This window comes from Trematomus bernacchii, unplaced genomic scaffold, assembly GCF_902827165.1.
Source record: "Trematomus bernacchii unplaced genomic scaffold, fTreBer1.1, whole genome shotgun sequence".
Taxonomy (NCBI): Eukaryota; Metazoa; Chordata; class Actinopteri; order Perciformes; family Nototheniidae; genus Trematomus; species Trematomus bernacchii.
Window position 1 is genome coordinate 700,761 of NW_022987787.1, and position 15,512 is coordinate 716,272.

The window sequence follows — 15,512 nt, forward strand, 5'->3', positions numbered from 1 at the left end:
GGGCTCAAATGCAGGCATCACACACACACACACACACACACACACACACACACACACACACACACACACACACACACACACACACACACACACACACACACACACACACACACACACACACACACACACACACACACACACACACCAAGCAGGAAGGATACGATGACACTTACCAAAGAATGGTGAAGGACAGGCAGGTTGACTGGTGGACAACTCTGAGGCCATCTGGTGGATGAGTGGAGAATTGGGCAAGCAGGCCTGAATTATACTGTATGTGTGTATACATTCTAACAGATGTGAAAAAAGTACATTTGAACTCTTTTTAATAAAAAAATACAAATAAAATAAATATTTTTTATTTGTTGCACGCCTGCCCGTTTTGGTGCGGTAAATGCATTTGCATTTGTATGTCGCTTTATCTTTGCTCATATTCCCTAGGCATCCCTATGTTCTAACATTTGATGGATTCACATTATTATTTAATTTGCTGGTCAATATTTATCAAAACAGGTAAGTGTAACCTCCTAGAAGTTCTATCATGTAAATACTTTTATAATATTACAGTACATGTTCGGCCACAATAACATAAAATCTATTGATCTGTCTGTTTTTTCCTTTTTTCATTGCTTCTCGTGCAGCATGTTTTATTTTATTTATTCCACACCCATGTAGTATATTTATGTCCTATTTATTTCCTATCATCTACTACTACATCAATCTCCCCTTTTTATTATTTATCTTCCTTTATAAACCATGTCATTTACATTTTAGGATAACATCTGTCATCTGTAGAGACTACAGATGAAATATAAATGTATAAAATAACTCACACTGAGAAAATGTTTCTGACAACAGATACTTTTTATTTACATAAAGTGCATCCAATGCATTAAGGTGAAGTGCACATAGTGCAAATAATCAGAAAGACCTTCATTCCTCTCTATACTATACTTCTGCCTCAGATCTCAATCATCATTGGCTGACAGACTTGGCAAATTCAACAAACTCCAAACAATGAAATCAATTATAACAAAATGTTCTTTAATCCTGTGGATAATAAACTGCACTCATCAGTGATGTCCTGATGTCTCTTCAAAGTGCTTCTGTGCTGCGGAGTTACATTTAAAATCTCTACTTCAGGATTGAGCTCTCCATAATGTGTTCCAACACAACTGCACTACCTACGGCCTCATACATGAACACAGAAGTGAATCCATTGCTCCCTGACACAGTATGGAAAACACTGTATATAAGAAGCGTCATAGATTTTATGACAGGGTTGTTCAATAGACTCATAAATAAAGCACTGGCTTGCTGTCAGTTCAAGAAAATTAATAAATAAATCATGAAATAATAAAAAATATCTAAAATAGTCAGAACTAGTACAGTTGCTGCATTGTACGTGCATATAAATATAAATTATGACTGATGCATTTTAGATGTTTATCTTAGGCAGCAAAGTCATGACGAACAAGTTATGTTAGAAAGGGGAGACTCAGACTTCCCAGAAGGGCCTGATCTGAGGCCTGCTGATCCTCATCTGTGGAAATAATAAAAAAAGGCATGATTAATTAAATGAGGAAAACAGTAGGCTTTTCACAAACTGTTCCCATCGAGAAATGTCTTTTTATAACCCACTAAAGCAGCCTTTACAAAGATGTTGACACTCCCCAAGATTTTCCTTATTTGGTAAAAACAGAATCTACGCACACTGTATAGCACATACAAATTCTTCTTTTCTAAGGTCTAAACCCTTAATTGTTATTTATTTATCTTGTATTTATTTGCGTTGCTCTTGATATTGAGGTAATCAAAAGTAATGGAAAGTAATCAGATAACATTACCTTTATATTTTGATGTCAGATTAGGTTACTGACTTTTTTTTAAAGGTAACAAGTCCCTCCTATCCTTGTTGGTAATCATTAATAATTGGATTTGTTTTCATGTAAAGAACACAGTAGTGGAGTTTAATAAGATCTACTGAATCTGATGTAGGCTTTTATAAGCACCTTTCTTAAAACACTTGTGAACATACTGGTGGATGATAAAAACTAATCTGAGTTCCTGTGTGTGCACTGACCGGCGGGCTCAATGGGAAGTCTACGCTGGAAGCCTGTGAGAATCCAGCATTAGAAGATGGAGCATTGTATCGTGGTGCTGCTCGGGTTGAGGGGTAGTTGCTCGCTGAAGCGCCAAACCCTCTGCTGTCAAGATCCAAAGACAGTGGCGTGAACGCAGAGGAAGGTGCAGTACGTCTAGATCCTGGATCCTCCTGGTCTGATTCATCATATGTGAATGAAGGGTTTTGGAGCCCTCCTAAAGATAGGACAACAAGGGTTTACGGGAGATTCACACACAACCACCAGTATAGTTTGCGCTTCTAGAATGCATAGAGCAGTAACTACCAAATTAATCAAATGGAATACAAATGGTATAATATTTTCAGGGTAGCTTGCAAACTTTGACACAATGTAATGTCCGATATGTTATGTAATTTAAGGCTGATTATTGTACTCCAAAAAGTAATTGCCACAGATCGTACTTCAGCAGATACTGCACTTTAGGATAATCTTTTAAAGATGTGAATTAAAAGTTGCTAAGACCAGACCATCACATGGATTTCATTCAAGTCAAAAGATGCTGCTGTGCTTGACTAGTTAGCTTCAGTTTGAGTGACTAGGGTCATGAAAAATATGTTTCTTATTGGTAGGCAAATATCCATAAAATGTAATTAGGTTTTTTTATTTGATCAAGGGCTTTCAAATGCATTTTTGAAGGACAATGAGATGCAGCTAAAAGCCTTGAAGGAAGCATAATGTTTTTACTCTGGTTCCAAAAACTGAAAACTCAGTGTGCGTTTAAAATAAATGACAAACTTACCGGCATTAACTGAGTCATCGGATCTGGACCAGTCAAACTCCTCAGTTATCCACTGGTTTACCTGCTGGATTTTAATATCTTCCTTCCTGCAAACACAGAGGACATTTTAAAATGTTAATTATACTAACCATGATGTTTTTGGGTAGTTTTGATTCAATTACAATAAATAAAACACACTTGTATTGGCCGATACTGGCGTGAACTATTTTCAAAACCATTTGATAACATTGCAATAACATTTTACAAAACTGATACTCGTTTATACTGCCTTTCACAAAGTCTGACACTTTATAATGACTTGATATTAAGAGTAGATTATCTGCATTGGACTCTTCCCACAGTGTTATTACTCTGACCGATATGTTAATATTCCTTGTTTTCAAAAATCTTTGGTGAACAGAATTTGATTGATTGTCTTCGTTAAGCTTACATCTTTTGTTTGCGTTTGTTGAGCAGCAGGAATAGAGATAACCCTCCCACACTCAACAACAGGAAACACAAGGTCACAGATATGCCTATGTAGAAACCGGTCCTCCATATCGGGAGGCTACAGTCATCGCCCAAGTACCAAGTGGAATCCTCCTTTGGGCAACTGAGAAGTAGGAACAAAGTTAAATAGTGAACAACTGTGGTAAACAAGTCAAATAAAGCAGCCAAAAAGGAACTTATCTAAAGAATTTTTTTTCTTTTTAATTAACCTCTGCAATAACAGGTCTATCGACAAATATATAACAAGGAACCCTGAAAATCTTTAAAGAATAACTGGGAGAAAGATGACATCATGTTGTATCGAAACTAGAGATTAAGATCTTAAACTTGTCAAGGAAAATGTTAGCAGAGGAAATTAATCAATTTAGAAGTCTAACTTAGTGGACGGGGCCGACTAACCGAAATTGAGTGATATTGAAAATGAATGCTTACTAATAATCCTTAATATCTAAAAGAAGGCTATATAAAGCGGAGGTGTTTATGATACAGAACATTTATTTACAGAACGAAACAGAGAAACCAATCTACTTACTGACAAAGCGCTCCAACGTTCCTGTACACTCTGCAGATTCCTTTATTGTAGCATTTTTTAACCTTCGTATGCAAACTGTTACATACTGTCCTACACGTGATGACTCCAGTAACATTCGCAAGTTCGTGGAATCCAACAGTATCTGCATCGTTCACAATTCTTTCACATACACCTGATGAGAAAACACAGACATGAAGAATTCAGTGGATTCTACTGAACTCTAGTTAGCATATTTTGTTTATGCTGTTTGTTAGCTTGTTAGATTGTAGCTGGCAGTAGCTAATGATTATACTGTAAATCTTAAGAAATGTTTAGTGGGAAGCTCCAGGGTCCGGTTTACAGCCAAAAACTGCGCTCTTTACCATGTTTGCAGTTGAGAATTCCTATTCTACTATTTTTCTCTGTTCCAACTATTTTATTCTGCTCTGGATGTTTCAGGTCCATTTGATGGTATTGTGTCAAATACTTTTTCCATATTGAGATATGTCTTGCATATTAGATAGCAATTGGCTGTTTTTAATTTGTTATATACCTAATCTAGTTTGCGTACGTTTGCATCTCAGATTTTAGGTGCGTTTAAAGAACGCCCTCCCAGTAGAGAATTGTGAAACCCCTCTAGTAACAAACTGTAAGAAAAAAACTTTTTGAGTGGAGAGGATCTCTAAGCATCAAACTGTGAGATGGTTACAAAGAATATAGGAACATGCCTGAAATTATTTAAGATGTGTACAATTGATTAAGATGCCGAATGGCAACCCCAACATTTTGTTTTGATACTTAAACAGATCAACAGATCACACTGATGACGTTGATGAATTTCATGAAAAATGCGTACAAAGTGCGGTAATACTGACCTCCCAAATCTGTTACGGTTTCATTAACTTCAGGAGTAGTTGTGATGTTGTAAGGACAGTCTGAAAATACAGAAGACAAAACATGATATTGTACCTTATTACAAAAATGGATTTGTTGTATTTTGATAAATTTATAAGAAAAAGCCTTCAACTTAATATTAAGAAAACTCTTGTATTTCAGTGAATAAGGTTCTGTTCTCATGTTTTCCTTAGAGTGCATAGTGTATATGATCATATTGGTAAATATGAATTTTCTGTCTTACCTGTGAAGCAGTCAACAAGCCCTCCAACAGCCGCCTCAACTGCTTTGACATCTTCCTCATATATATAGTCAAAGCTGGCGTTGTTTGGAATTGCCAAAACCACATCATGTGTGACACTAACACTGGGGAAGAGAAAATGTCATACAGCATGTCAGTACAGGTAAAGTCATTACAATGCTAATTTATTACCTACCTTTATGAATGTCCTATAATTCTATTATTAGTTTTGTTAGTAAATACACCTGTTACATTAGCCTAAATATTAGTAGTAGCAGTAGTAGCAGTAGTAGTAGTTGAAGTAGTAGAAGTATTATACATATTCATATTTTACTATCAAGTATTATAATTACTGGTGTTATTATTGTAGTTGTTATGTTCATCTTATTAATAATACTAACATTCATATTTTATTATCACTATTATGCAACCAGGTGTTTTCACTTCTAATGCAGCCACACACTTCTGTCGTGCATGAATGCATTTTTTTCCTTATTTGCAGGCATATTTCTATGCGACATATACTGTACAGTATGTTACATAATTGTTGTATGTGCTCAGTTTGCCTGTGCTTGACTCTTTTGCTATGTTTTTAATATATATGCAAAGTATGGTGACATTATCGCCTTTATTTGCTTGTGTTTTGTGTATATATATTGTGTATATATAATAACTGTACTTATCATGTCAAAGTTGTGATAAAACTGACCACTAAAAGTCAGTGTGTAAATAGAAAGTTCAAGTATTGGACATAATTTAGGCAATTACAATTTTTTTCTATTTGTGATTGCCAACATGCAAAGTTTGCTTGTGCTTATCTATATTGATGTGTTAAATTACTTTTATTTGGAATATATTTAAAGGTGTCTTTGCTCAAATTACCCATTTGCTCTTGGTGCGATACTGTAGATAACTTCGGATCGTAATCTCCTCTGAAACAAGATAGAGCAGTTGTTAATATCTTATCTCTGATTCAATACACAGCTGCAAACGAGTCTAAATAGCATTACCTTTTTCAAAGTGTAATCTGAGAATCTGACCGCAGGGGCTCCAGGTCTAAGACAAAAGAATTGGAGAGAAACTGTCTGTTGATTTGATTGGATGTACAATGTATAGAAAAATATGATGATAATCGCTTTATTAATAAAACAAATTGAAGGTCATTTACCTCACACTAGTTACCACCACCCGATTAAAGTTGGCTATCTTCTTTTCAATATAATATATTTCCATCTGAAATAATGAAACACAAAAAAAATGAAACACAAAAAATGAACAATGTTTCAAGTTTTTTCAAGTGTTTTATACTATTCTACATGAGCCGTGTCTGTAATACTGTCTTTTAATCATCACGAATTCACTTTTATATCATCTTTACTGAGATGAAAAAGTAAAACCATTTTTTTTACATATTTTATCATAATTTAAATCTGAATTTTTGGACGAGAGAGGTTAGTATGAATAACTTTGATTGCTATTGTTCAGCATGTTGCAAATGCTGGTGTAATGGTGTAGTTTGCCGATTGCATATTGTTTTCATTTGTAATCAAGTTGAGCTGAACAAAGTGTGTATCTAGAGCACAATAATATATTTTCAAATATGATTGCTTGTTCAGCTCATTGCATTCGATAAATGCAGATTTACTTCATGTCTTATAGTCCCAAATGTTGCAACATTCTGTAAAAATCCTTAAAAGATACAACATACTAGAGCTTTCTAAAGATTGCATTTACCTGGGTGGTAAAGTTTCCAACAAAGTCTTTATATTCAGGTGACTTCTCATTTTCATATTCTGGTTTGTATTCCTGATTGATCACCACTTTTACAACGACTGACCTGTTGAGTGTATCTGCAAAGAAAATAAAACATATTTGACTCCACAAATTAAAATGTATCTCAACTGCATATTAAAAATCGTGCTTAGTAAGTTTTAGTTGCAGCTAAAAATGATAGAGCTTCAAGGAGGTTGATATTACCTGGCTCAAAAGTGACAACATATTCGCACAAGTTTCCACGGAATCCAACAAGACATATGCAGTGTGTTCCATTATATTCTGACCCATTTTGGCAATCTAAGGGCTCCACTGTGCTGATTGGTCGAGTAGTAGTATGCGTGGCAGGTGATGTTGGTGGTGTGGTTGGTGGATCAGTCGGTGGTTTAGTGGACGGTATAGATGACTGTGTAGGTGGTAAAGTAGTGGGCGGTTCAGTAGGTAGATCTGTTGGTGTTGATGTTTCCATGGTTGATGTGGTTTGAGATGGATCAGAGGTTAGTGGTTCTGTAGCAGAGGTTTGCTCAGGTTGTGTTGTAACTGAATCAGTTGGAACCGTTGATTCTGATACAAAGGTGGTACCAGCAGGCTCAGAGGTAACTGTGTCTGTAGGTCCTGTGAGGTCAAGTGACGTGGTTGTCTGGCCAGAATCTGAGGTTACTGTGTCAGTGGGATTGGTTTGCTCAGGTGTTGAGGAGGTCTCTGCTGGGTCAGATGTTACGGAATCTGTTTGACTGGTTTGATCAGATACCAAAGTGGTACCAACAGGCTCAGAAGTGACTGTGTCAGTGGGACTTGTTTGCTCTTGTGCTGAAGTTGTGTCTGCAGTCTCAGGTGTTATTGAATCAGTTGTAACAGCTGATTCCGATTCCAAGGTGGTTCCAGCAGGCTCAGATGTAACTGTGTCTGTAGATCCTGTGAGGTCAAGTGACGTGGTTGTCTGGCCAGAATCTGAGGTTACTGTGTCTGTGAGAGTAGTTTGCTCAGGTGTTGAGGACGTGGTCTCTGCTGGGTCAGATGTTACTGAATCTGTTTGACCTGGTTTGATCAGATACCAAAGTGGTACCTAATAGGCTCAGAAGTGACTAGTGTCAGTGGGATTGGTTTGCTCTTGTGCTGAAGTTGTCTCTACAGTCTCAGGTGTTATTGAATCTGTTGGACCAGTTGATTCCGATTCCAAGGTGGTTCCAGCAGGCTCAGATGTAAATGTATCTGTAGAACCTGTAATGTCAGGTGACATGGTTGTCTGGCCAGAATCTGAGGTTACTGTGTCAGTGGGAATGGTTTGCTCAAGTGCTGATGTTGTCCCTTCAGTCTCAAGTGTTATTGAATCAGTTGGATCAGTTGATTCTGATACCAAGGTGGTACCAGCAGGCTCAAAGGTAACTGTGTCTGTGGGTCCTGTGAGGTCAAGTGACGTGGTTGTCTGGCCAGAATCTGAGGTTACTGTGTCAGTGGGATTGGTTTGCTCAGGTGTTGAGGAGGTCTCTGCTGGGTCAGATGTTACTGAATCTGTTTGACTGGTTTGATCAGATACCAAAGTGGTACCAAAAGGCTCAGAAGTTGCTGTGTCAGTGGGACTTGTTTGCTCTAGTGCTGATGTGGTTTCCCCAGTCTCAGGTGTTATTGAATCAGTTGTAACAGCTGATTCCGATTCCAAGGTGGTTCCAGCAGGCTCAGATGTAAATGTATCTGTAGAACCTGTAAGGTCAGATGACATGGTTGTCTGGCCAGAATCTGATGTTACTGTGTCAGTGGGATTGGTTTGCTCAGGTGTTGAGGAGGTCTCTGCTGGGTCAGATGTTACTGAATCTGTTTGACCGGTTTGATCAGATACCAAAGTGGTACCAACAGGCTCAGAAGTGACTGTGTCAGTGGGACTTGTTTGCTCTTGTGCTGAAGTTGTCTCTACAGTCTCAGGTGTTATTGAATCAGTTGGACCAGTTGATTCCGATTCCAAGGTGGTACCAGCAGGCTCAGAGGTAACTGTATCTGTAGAACCTGTAAGGTCAGATGACATGGTTGTCTGGCCAGAATCTGAGGTTACTGTGTCAGTGGGATTGGTTTGCTCAGGTGTTGAGGAGGTCTCTGCTGGGTCAGATGTTACGGAATCTGTTTGACTGGTTTGATCAGACACCAAAGTGGTACCAACAGGCTCAGAAGTTACTGTGTCAGTGGGACTTGTTTGCTCTAGTGCTGATGTTGTCCCTTCAGTCTCAAGTGTTATTGAATCAGTTGTAACAGCTGATTCCGATTCCAAGGTGGTTCCAGCAGGTTCAGATGTAAATGTATCTGTAGAACCTGTAAGGTCAGATGACATGGTGGTCTGGCCAGAATCTGATGTTACTGTGTCAGTGGGATTGGTTTGCTCAGGTGTTGAGGAGGTCTCTGCTGGGTCAGATGTTACTGAATCTGTTTGACTGGTTTGATCAGATACCAAAGTGGTACCAACAGGCTCAGAAGTGACTGTGTCAGTGGGACTTGTTTGCTCTTGTGCTGAAGTTGTCTCTGCAGTCTCAGGTGTTATTGAATCAGTTGTAATAGCTGATTCCGATTCCAAGGTGGTTCCAGCAGGTTCAGATGTAAATGTATCTGTAGAACCTGTAAGGTCAGATGACATGGTGGTCTGGCCAGAATCTGATGTTACTGTGTCAGTGGGATTGGTTTGCTCAGGTGTTGAGGAGGTCTCTGCTGGGTCAGATGTTACTGAATCTGTTTGACTGGTTTGATCAGATACCAAAGTGGTACCAACAGGCTCAGAAGTGACTGTGTCAGTGGGACTTGTTTGCTCTTGTGCTGAAGTTGTCTCTGCAGTCTCAGGTGTTATTGAATCAGTTGTAACAGCTGATTCCGATTCCAAGGTGGTTCCAGCAGGCTCAGATGTAAATGTATCTGTAGAACCTGTAAGGTCAGATGACATGGTGGTCTGGCCAGAATCTGATGTTACTGTGTCAGTGGGATTGGTTTGCTCAGGTGTTGAGGAGGTCTCTGCTTGGTCAGATGTTACTGAATCTGTTTGACTGGTTTGATCAGATACCAAAGTGGTACCAAAAGGCTCAGAAGTTACTGTGTCAGTGGGACTTGTTTGCTCTAGTGCTGATGTTGTACCTTCCGTCTCAGGTGTTATTGAATCAGTTGGATCAGTTGATTCTGATGCCAAGGTGGTACCAGCAGGCTCAGAGGTAACTGTGTCTGTAGATCCTGTGAGGTCAAGTGACGTGGTTGTCTGGCCAGAATCTGTGGTTACTGTGTCAGTGGGATTGGTTTGCTCAGGTGTTGAGGAGGTCTCTGCTGGGTCAGATGTTACGGAATCTGTTTGACTGGTTTGATCAGATACCAAAGTGGTACCAACAGGCTCAGAAGTGACTGTGTCAGTGGGACTTGTTTGCTCTTGTGCTGATGTTGTCTCTCCAGTCTCAGGTGTTATTGAATCAGTTGTAATAGCTGATTCCGATTCCAAGGTGGTTCCAGCAGGCTCAGATGTAAATGTATCTGTAGAACCTGTAAGGTCAGATGACATGGTTGTCTGGCCAGAATCTGATGTTACTGTGTCAGTGGGATTGGTTTGCTCAGGTGTTGAGGAGGTCTCTGCTGGGTCAGATGTTACTGAATCTGTTTGACTGGTTTGATCAGATACCAAAGTGGTACCAACAGGCTCAGAAGTGACTGTGTCAGTGGGACTTGTTTGCTCTTGTGCTGAAGTTGTCTCTGCAGTCTCAGGTGTTATTGAATCAGTTGTAACAGCTGATTCCGATTCCAAGGTGGTTCCAGCAGGTTCAGATGTAAATGTATCTGTAGAACCTGTAAGGTCAGATGACATGGTTGTCTGGCCAGAATCTGATGTTACTGTGTCAGTGGGATTGGTTTGCTCAGGTGTTGAGGAGGTCTCTGCTGGGTCAGATGTTACTGAATCTGTTTGACTGGTTTGATCAGATACCAAAGTGGTACCAAAAGGCTCAGAAGTTACTGTGTCAGTGGGACTTGTTTGCTCTAGTGCTGATGTTGTCCCTTCCGTCTCAGGTGTTATTGAATCAGTTGGATCAGTTGATTCTGATGCCAAGGTGGTACCAGCAGGCTCAGAGGTAACTGTGTCTGTAGATCCTGTGAGGTCAAGTGACGTGGTTGTCTGGCCAGAATCTGTGGTTACTGTGTCAGTGGGATTGGTTTGCTCAGGTGTTGAGGAGGTCTCTGCTGGGTCAGATGTTACTGAATCTGTTTGACTGGTTTGATCAGATACCAAAGTGGTACCAACAGGCTCAGAAGTGACTGTGTCAGTGGGACTTGTTTGCTCTTGTGCTGAAGTTGTCTCTGCAGTCTCAGGTGTTATTGAATCAGTTGTAATAGCTGATTCCGATTCCAAGGTGGTTCCAGCAGGCTCAGATGTAAATGTATCTGTAGAACCTGTAAGGTCAGATGACATGGTTGTCTGGCCAGAATCTGATGTTACTGTGTCAGTGGGATTGGTTTGCTCAGGTGTTGAGGAGGTCTCTGCTTGGTCAGATGTTACTGAATCTGTTTGACTGGTTTGATCAGATACCAAAGTGGTACCAACAGGCTCAGAAGTGACTGTGTCAGTGGGACTTGTTTGCTCTAGTGCTGATGTTGTCCCTTCAGTCTCAGGTGTTATTGAATCAGTTGTAACAGCTGATTCCGATTCCAAGGTGGTTCCAGCAGGCTCAGATGTAAATGTATCTGTAGAACCTGTAAGGTCAGATGACATGGTTGTCTGGCCAGAATCTGATGTTACTGTGTCAGTGGGATTGGTTTGCTCAGGTGTTGAGGAGGTCTCTGCTGGGTCAGATGTTACTGAATCTGTTTGACTGGTTTGATCAGATACCAAAGTGGTACCAACAGGCTCAGAAGTGACTGTGTCAGTGGGACTTGTTTGCTCTTGTGCTGAATGTTGTCCCTTCAGTCTCAGGTGTTATTGAATCAGTTGTAACAGCTGATTCCGATTCCAAGGTGGTTCCAGCAGGCTCAGATGTAAATGTATCTGTAGAACCTGTAAGGTCAGATGACATGGTTGTCTGGCCAGAATCTGATGTTACTGTGTCAGTGGGATTGGTTTGCTCAGGTGTTGAGGAGGTCTCTGCTTGGTCAGATGTTACTGAATCTGTTTGACTGGTTTGATCAGATACCAAAGTGGTACCAACAGGCTCAGAAGTGACTGTGTCAGTGGGACTTGTTTGCTCTTGTGCTGAAGTTGTCTCTGCAGTCTCAGGTGTTATTGAATCAGTTGTAACAGCTGATTCCGATTCCAAGGTGGTTCCAGCAGGTTCAGATGTAAATGTATCTGTAGAACCTGTAAGGTCAGATGACATGGTGGTCTGGCCAGAATCTGATGTTACTGTGTCAGTGGGATTGGTTTGCTCAGGTGTTGAGGAGGTCTCTGCTTGGTCAGATGTTACTGAATCTGTTTGACTGGTTTGATCAGATACCAAAGTGGTACCAACAGGCTCAGAAGTGACTGTGTCAGTGGGACTTGTTTGCTCTTGTGCTGAAGTTGTCTCTGCAGTCTCAGGTGTTATTGAATCAGTTGTAACAGCTGATTCCGATTCCAAGGTGGTTCCAGCAGGCTCAGATGTAAATGTATCTGTAGAACCTGTAAGGTCAGATGACATGGTTGTCTGGCCAGAATCTGAGGTTACTGTGTCAGTGGGATTCGTTTGCTCAGGTGTTGAGGAGGTCTCTGCTGGGTCAGATGTTACTGAATCTGTTTGACTGGTTTGATCAGATACCAAAGTGGTACCAACAGGCTCAGAAGTTACTGTGTCAGTGGGACTTGTTTGCTCTAGTGCTGATGTTGTCCCTTCAGTCTCAGGTGTTATTGAATCAGTTGTAACAGCTGATTCCGATTCCAAGGTGGTTCCAGCAGGCTCAGATGTAAATGTATCTGTAGAACCTGTAAGGTCAGATGACATGGTTGTCTGGCCAGAATCTGATGGTTACTGTGTCAGTGGGATTGGTTTGCTCAGGTGTTGAGGAGGTCTCTGCTGGGTCAGATGTTACTGAATCTGTTTGACTGGTTTGATCAGATACCAAAGTGGTACCAACAGGCTCAGAAGTGACTGTGTCAGTGGGACTTGTTTGCTCTTGTGCTGAAGTTGTCTCTGCAGTCTCAGGTGTTATTGAATCAGTTGTAACAGCTGATTCCGATTCCAAGGTGGTTCCAGCAGGTTCAGATGTAAATGTATCTGTAGAACCTGTAAGGTCAGATGACATGGTTGTCTGGCCAGAATCTGAGGTTACTCTGTCTGTGGGATTCGTTTGCTCAGGTGTTGAGGAGGTCTCTGCTGGGTCAGATGTTACTGAATCTGTTTGACTGGTTTGATCAGATACCAAAGTGGTACCAAAAGGCTCAGAAGTGACTGTGTCAGTGGGACTTGTTTGCTCTAGTGCTGATGTTGTCCCTTCCGTCTCAGGTGTTATTGAATCAGTTGGATCAGTTGATTCTGATGCCAAGGTGGTACCAGCAGGCTCAGAGGTAACTGTGTCTGTAGATCCTGTGAGGTCAAGTGACGTGGTTGTCTGGCCAGAATCTGAGGTTACTGTGTCAGTGGGATTGGTTTGCTCAGGTGTTGAGGAGGTCTCTGCTGGGTCAGATGTTACTGAATCTGTTTGACTGGTTTGATCAGATACCAAAGTGGTACCAACAGGCTCAGAAGTGACTGTGTCAGTGGGACTTGTTTGCTCTTGTGCTGAAGTTGTCTCTGCAGTCTCAGGTGTTATTGAATCAGTTGTAACAGCTGATTCCGATTCCAAGGTGGTTCCAGCAGGCTCAGATGTAAATGTATCTGTAGAACCTGTAAGGTCAGATGACATGGTTGTCTGGCCAGAATCTGATGTTACTGTGTCAGTGGGATTGGTTTGCTCAGGTGTTGAGGAGGTCTCTGCTGGGTCAGATGTTACTGAATCTGTTTGACTGGTTTGATCAGATACCAAAGTGGTACCAACAGGCTCAGAAGTGACTGTGTCAGTGGGACTTGTTTGCTCTTGTGCTGATGTGGTTTCCCCAGTCTCAGGTGTTATTGAATCAGTTGTAACAGCTGATTCCGATTCCAAGGTGGTTCCAGCAGGCTCAGATGTAAATGTATCTGTAGAACCTGTAAGGTCAGATGACATGGTTGTCTGGCCAGAATCTGATGTTACTGTGTCAGTGGGATTGGTTTGCTCAGGTGTTGAGGAGGTCTCTGCTGGGTCAGATGTTACTGAATCTGTTTGACTGGTTTGATCAGATACCAAAGTGGTACCAACAGGCTCAGAAGTGACTGTGTCAGTGGGACTTGTTTGCTCTTGTGCTGAAGTTGTCTCTGCAGTCTCAGGTGTTATTGAATCAGTTGTAACAGCTGATTCCGATTCCAAGGTGGTTCCAGCAGGTTCAGATGTAAATGTATCTGTAGAACCTGTAAGGTCAGATGACATGGTGGTCTGGCCAGAATCTGATGTTACTGTGTCAGTGGGATTGGTTTGCTCAGGTGTTGAGGAGGTCTCTGCTTGGTCAGATGTTACTGAATCTGTTTGACTGGTTTGATCAGATACCAAAGTGGTACCAACAGGCTCAGAAGTGACTGTGTCAGTGGGACTTGTTTGCTCTTGTGCTGAAGTTGTCTCTGCAGTCTCAGGTGTTATTGAATCAGTTGTAACAGCTGATTCCGATTCCAAGGTGGTTCCAGCAGGCTCAGATGTAAATGTATCTGTAGAACCTGTAAGGTCAGATGACATGGTTGTCTGGCCAGAATCTGAGGTTACTGTGTCTGTGGGATTGGTTTGCTCAGGTGTTGAGGAGGTCTCTGCTGGGTCAGATGTTACTGAATCTGTTTGACTGGTTTGATCAGATACCAAAGTGGTACCAACAGGCTCAGAAGTGACTGTGTCAGTGGGACTTGTTTGCTCTAGTGCTGATGTTGTCCCTTCCGTCTCAGGTGTTATTGAATCAGTTGTAACAGCTGATTCCGATTCCAAGGTGGTTCCAGCAGGCTCAGAGGTAACTGTGTCTGTAGATCCTGTGAGGTCAAGTGACGTGGTTGTCTGGCCAGAATCTGAGGTTACTGTGTCAGTGGGATTAGTTTGCTCAGGTGTTGAGGAGGTCTCTGCTGGGTCAGATGTTACTGAATCTGTTTGACTGGTTTGATCAGATACCAAAGTGGTACCAACAGGCTCAGAAGTGACTGTGTCAGTGGGACTTGTTTGCTCTTGTGCTGAAGTTGTCTCTGCAGTCTCAGGTGTTATTGAATCAGTTGTAACAGCTGATTCCGATTCCAAGGTGGTTCCAGCAGGCTCAGATGTAAATGTATCTGTAGAACCTGTAAGGTCAGATGACATGGTTGTCTGGCCAGAATCTGATGTTACTGTGTCAGTGGGATTGGTTTGCTCAGGTGTTGAGGAGGTCTCTGCTGGGTCAGATGTTACTGAATCTGTTTGACTGGTTTGATCAGATACCAAAGTGGTACCAACAGGCTCAGAAGTGACTGTGTCAGTGGGACTTGTTTGCTCTTGTGCTGAATGTTGTCTCCTACAGTCTCAGGTGTTATTGAATCAGTTGTAACAGCTGATTCCGATTCCAAGGTGGTTCCAGCAGGCTCAGATGTAAATGTATCTGTAGAACCTGTAAGGTCAGATGACATGGTTGTCTGGCCAGAATCTGATGTTACTGTGTCTGTGGGATTGGTTTGCTCAGGTGTTGAGGAGGTCTCTGCTGGGTCAGATGTTACTGAATCTGTTTGA

General features: G+C 41.2%; 2 protein-coding genes across 2 annotated transcripts; both read right to left on the bottom strand.

Annotated features, from left to right (window-relative positions):
- Window positions 1-864: 864 nt before the first annotated feature.
- LOC117497600 (serine-rich adhesin for platelets-like) lies at window positions 865-11,682 on the bottom strand. The gene is made up of 13 exons (XM_034149583.1): window positions 7,875-11,682; window positions 6,993-7,826; window positions 6,750-6,865; window positions 6,184-6,248; window positions 6,026-6,071; window positions 5,898-5,947; window positions 5,019-5,140; window positions 4,756-4,815; window positions 3,902-4,073; window positions 3,311-3,472; window positions 2,881-2,966; window positions 2,081-2,316; window positions 865-1,540 (listed from the first exon to the last, which is right to left on the bottom strand). The coding sequence occupies exons 1-13, from the start codon at window positions 11,506-11,508 to the stop codon at window positions 1,496-1,498; spliced, it is 5,628 nt and encodes a 1,875-aa protein (XP_034005474.1). The 5' UTR covers window positions 11,509-11,682; the 3' UTR covers window positions 865-1,495.
- Window positions 11,683-11,703: 21 nt separating this feature from the next.
- Window positions 11,704-15,284, bottom strand: LOC117497604 (serine-rich adhesin for platelets-like). The gene has a single exon (XM_034149592.1). It carries the CDS (start codon window positions 15,108-15,110, stop codon window positions 12,699-12,701), a length of 2,412 nt encoding a protein of 803 aa, XP_034005483.1. The 5' UTR covers window positions 15,111-15,284; the 3' UTR covers window positions 11,704-12,698.
- Between the last annotated feature and the right edge of the window lie 228 nt (window positions 15,285-15,512).

Bases quoted from the DNA above. Each gene is read 5' to 3' on its own strand.
- LOC117497600 (XM_034149583.1), bottom strand. From the start codon at position 11,508: ATGTCATCTGACCTTACAGGTTCTACAGATACATTTACATCTGAGCCT. The intron at 4,816-5,018 runs GTAAGACAGAAA...CTGTATTTTCAG, and splicing joins GCTTGTTGACTGCTTCACAG to ACTGTCCTTACAACATCACA. The intron at 3,473-3,901 runs GTAAGTAGATTG...CCTACTTCTCAG, and splicing joins AACGTTGGAGCGCTTTGTCA to TTGCCCAAAGGAGGATTCCA.
- LOC117497604 (XM_034149592.1), bottom strand. From the start codon at position 15,110: ATGTCATCTGACCTTACAGGTTCTACAGATACATTTACATCTGAGCCT.